At 43.0% G+C, this 3,641-nt stretch overlaps 1 protein-coding gene across 1 annotated transcript in view; it reads right to left on the bottom strand.

The window, feature by feature from the left end:
- ppef2b (protein phosphatase with EF-hand domain 2b) overlaps positions 1 to 2,280 on the bottom strand; it is a 9,109-nt gene extending 6,829 nt beyond the window's left edge. Inside the window, exons 1-10 of the mRNA XM_016494213.1 lie at positions 2,109 to 2,280; positions 1,733 to 1,801; positions 1,566 to 1,583; positions 1,460 to 1,468; positions 1,006 to 1,133; positions 789 to 843; positions 513 to 688; positions 266 to 380; positions 130 to 176; positions 3 to 57 (exon numbers count right to left, since the gene is read on the bottom strand). Coding sequence (XP_016349699.1) covers positions 3 to 57; positions 130 to 176; positions 266 to 380; positions 513 to 688; positions 789 to 843; positions 1,006 to 1,133; positions 1,460 to 1,468; positions 1,566 to 1,583; positions 1,733 to 1,787 — 658 coding nt within the window. The 5' untranslated portion in view covers positions 1,788 to 1,801; positions 2,109 to 2,280. The remainder of the gene's footprint in view (positions 1 to 2; positions 58 to 129; positions 177 to 265; positions 381 to 512; positions 689 to 788; positions 844 to 1,005; positions 1,134 to 1,459; positions 1,469 to 1,565; positions 1,584 to 1,732; positions 1,802 to 2,108) is intronic.
- Between the last annotated feature and the right edge of the window lie 1,361 nt (positions 2,281 to 3,641).

Genomic DNA, 3,641 nt, shown 5'->3' with positions numbered 1-3,641 from the left:
TCTGTCCACGAAATCACCGTTGAAGACATATGGCGTCTCCGCTGAGGGAAAACCATTCTAGTATAGAACAAAAATCAGTTACTGGCACATTCAAATTCAGTGAACTGTGGATAACAGAATTTTACTGACTTTGTAAAAGATCAAGAGCAGATCCTCAAGATGGCCGTGTAAGTCTCCTGCATGAGTAGCAAAGAATTAAACTGCACTTTAATGGCACGTCACACCATAAGACAGCTTGAGAATGAGGAGTGAATGTGTTACTCACCACAGATGGTGATCTCTTTGTGTTTGCAGGTGCACACGTGACTGATGTTGGGCATCAAGCGCAGGAGCGTCCACGTCTTACCCAGCAGCTGCAGCACGTACCGCGCATGAAGCTTCTGCAGAGAGAGATCTGCACTTAAACATACGCAATCCTAAAGCTTTCATTGACAGATGAGAGAGATGGATTTATTCACTGATTTTGTAATGTACATAAAGCTATTTTGCTGCTTTGATAGAAATGATCATACTTGTTTGTTTTTGAAGGCGTGCACCAGCTCTGTGACGTTGGAGATGGTCAGTGGGAAGGAGAGATGCGGGCCGGTGTAGATGTCCAGGACCTCAATCTCCTTGTAACAGACGTGTCTCTCCCACTCCATGTCCTGAAACACGTCACTCTCGCCAAACATATGCGATACGAGATTCCCTGAGGGAGACAGATGCAGAGAGGGCCAGTGTGAATCTGTTTAGTTACACTGATCACTTCATGAGATGAAACACAGTTGAAGAACTTGAGAGTTTCTTACTTTGGCTGTTGGCAGAACTGAAATGATCCATCAGGTAACCGAAGAAATTATACAGCTGCAGTGGCACAAACAGCATGAGCATGTTTTATGTGTAAAGATCAAAAAGAGGCAGGAAACCAATATTAACCAGACTGCAATAACAAGCCTCAGATGTCAAGTCTCTGTGACTGTAAGTCTGTGCTTCATTACTGCTGGAGAGACATCAGTGTTGTTTCACCTTGATATGATCCTGTTGTCCAGAATACTCTATAGACTGAAAGATGTTCCAGGTGCAGCGGCGTCTCATCTCCAGCCGCGCCACATACTGACGATACCAGCGCTGGATGAGCAGCGCCGCCCGCATCGCTAGACAGAGAGTCAGAGAGACGAGAGGCAGACAGACAGACAGAGAGACGAGAGGCAGACAGACAGACAGAGAGACAGGCGACAGTCAGACAGACCGAGAGGCAGACAGACAGACAGACAGAGAGACGAGAGGCAGACAGACAGACAGACAGAGAGACGACAGTCAGACAGACAGAGAGACGAGAGTCAGACAGACAGACAGACAGACAGACAGACAGACAGAGAGACGAGAGGCAGACAGACAGACGAGAGAAAGTCAGGCCAGCAGGAGACATGAGTGACAGTGAAGTTTCTTTAGACTCACAGAAACATGTGATCTGTCTGACCTGTAGCCGCTGCATGTGAGAGAAACAGAGAAAAACAGTGTTAGATGTTCATTCGCACCCACTGACAACAATGAGACATTTACTGAAATAAATGAGGAGGAATTACCTGGAACTGAGATGTTCCCTATAGACAGACACGATCGATAGAGACACAGACATAGAGCAATGTGAGCTGTATTTCTCTCAGGAGAGTCATTTAATGGCAGATATTCTGTTCGAAGCACTGAATCTTTGAACAGTGTCAAACTTTAATCATCTTGTTGGTTCACGCACCTCGATTGCATGGTTTCAGCTGCAGTTGGGTTGATTTCGTGACTCCGCATCCCATGTCACGTCTGTCAGCTGGAAGTACATGTATCAAATCAGACATTTTTCACACCTATAAACTCATTCCTGTTTCTGATTCTGGTAAATGTGTCACAACACTTGTAATCTGAATTTCACTTTCAAATCATTTAAAATAATTCCCTTCACATCAATGAAAATCTGAAATAATCTGTCCATCCTCTTATTTCCCCAAGGGGTTTGATTAATTAGTAATAAAAAATAGAATTCTCATTCTCTAACCTGCTGTACAGAGTAATTTAACTCTAATTCTACACCTCCAGCCACAGCGTTTTACAAAACAGCAACAGAACATCACACTCACCTGGTGAGGGTTTGTCAAAATTCCTCCATGACAGCAGAGCCTATGAAGCCACCAGCAGCACAATCACTGTCATGAAGTGTGACAAACTTCACTATCAATGAACCTGGAACACTGGCGCAGAGAGACAGATGGTGAGATGGAGCTCATCTGCGTGACCACTTCATCAAAACAACACGCTGCAGCTGGATTAGGGTTAATACTGCGGCTCGGCTTCAACCCAGAATAGACAGATAAAGAGGTGCTAAAGGCCACCGGGGCTCCGTGTGTTTAAGCCCGTCGCTCTGCTGTTCATAGCTGAAATCTGATTAACAGAACGCTGAACCCAGCCACAGCACTTAATGGATTTGAAAATGAAACTTGAATTTATTTTTAAATGTTTAATTGGAAAACAGACCAGTTCTCCCCATTCATCGCTGGTGTATTTAAAAGGCTTTAGAATAAAAACAACTGAATTCTACCAGATTTGATCTTTTCAGAGTTAGCTATTCAAATCATAAGTGTATAAATGTACTGTGATAGGATTGAAATAATGCGGCACACTATAAGCACATATTCAGAATTGGGTCAAAAGTGTATTGGTTTTGACCAATATGTGAATATGGTTAGGGTTACACCAGAAAACACCATTTCTTGACAGTTCGGCAGTGAATGAAACAACATTATAAGTTGTCCTCAAATGGCAAATAAACTGTTGTTTCTTTCTTTAGATTGCCGTTCACACGCAGGTGTTGGACTTCCTCTTGATGCAAAGGAGTTGCAGCTTGAATGGCCTCAAGGACTAACACGGCCAGCGCTCTTTGATTCGGTTAATCTGAGGTCAGAAGAGAAACTACAGATACTACAACAATGCCCAGCTTTGTATTTCTCATGAGAAATGATGGAAAATTAAAACCTTCGCATCTCTTCTATATGAACTCAAAGACAGCGAGGAAACATTAATGCAAAGACAAAATGTTGAAAGTATATGGCCAGACAGAGAGACAGACAGACAGCTTCAGCCCGACTCTATTTAATATCTATATTAATGAATTGGCATTGGCATGTGATAAGTCCTCTTGTCCTGGTCTGATCCTCGAGGGCAGAGAAATCAAATGCCTCCTGTTTTAGGAGTATCATAGTATCATAGTAGGATTTAGACCGTATCGTAGTACTGAGACTGCTCTCATTAGAGTTACAAATGACCTGCTCTTATCATCTGATCGTGGTTGTTTCTCTCTATTAGTGCTATTGGATCTTAGCGCTGCGTTCGACACTATTGACCACAACATTCTTTTGAATAGACTAGAAAACTATGTTGGCATTAATGGAAGTGCATTAGCATGGTTCAAATCGTACTTATCTGACTGCCATCAATTCGTAGCAGTGAATGAAGAGGTACCATATCGATCACAAGTGCAGTATGGAGTACCTCAAGGCTCAGTACTAGGGCCGTTACTCTTCACGCTTTACATGTTACCCTTGGGAGATATCATCAGGAAACACGGTGTTAGCTTTCACTGTTGTGCTGATGATACTCAGCTCTATATTTCTTCG

The sequence above is a fragment of the Sinocyclocheilus anshuiensis genome, unplaced genomic scaffold (genome assembly GCF_001515605.1).
Source record: "Sinocyclocheilus anshuiensis isolate Anshui unplaced genomic scaffold, SAMN03320099.WGS_v1.1 scaffold1031, whole genome shotgun sequence".
NCBI classification, from domain to species: domain Eukaryota; kingdom Metazoa; phylum Chordata; class Actinopteri; order Cypriniformes; family Cyprinidae; genus Sinocyclocheilus; species Sinocyclocheilus anshuiensis.
This window is presented reverse-complemented; position numbering and strand designations above follow the sequence as displayed.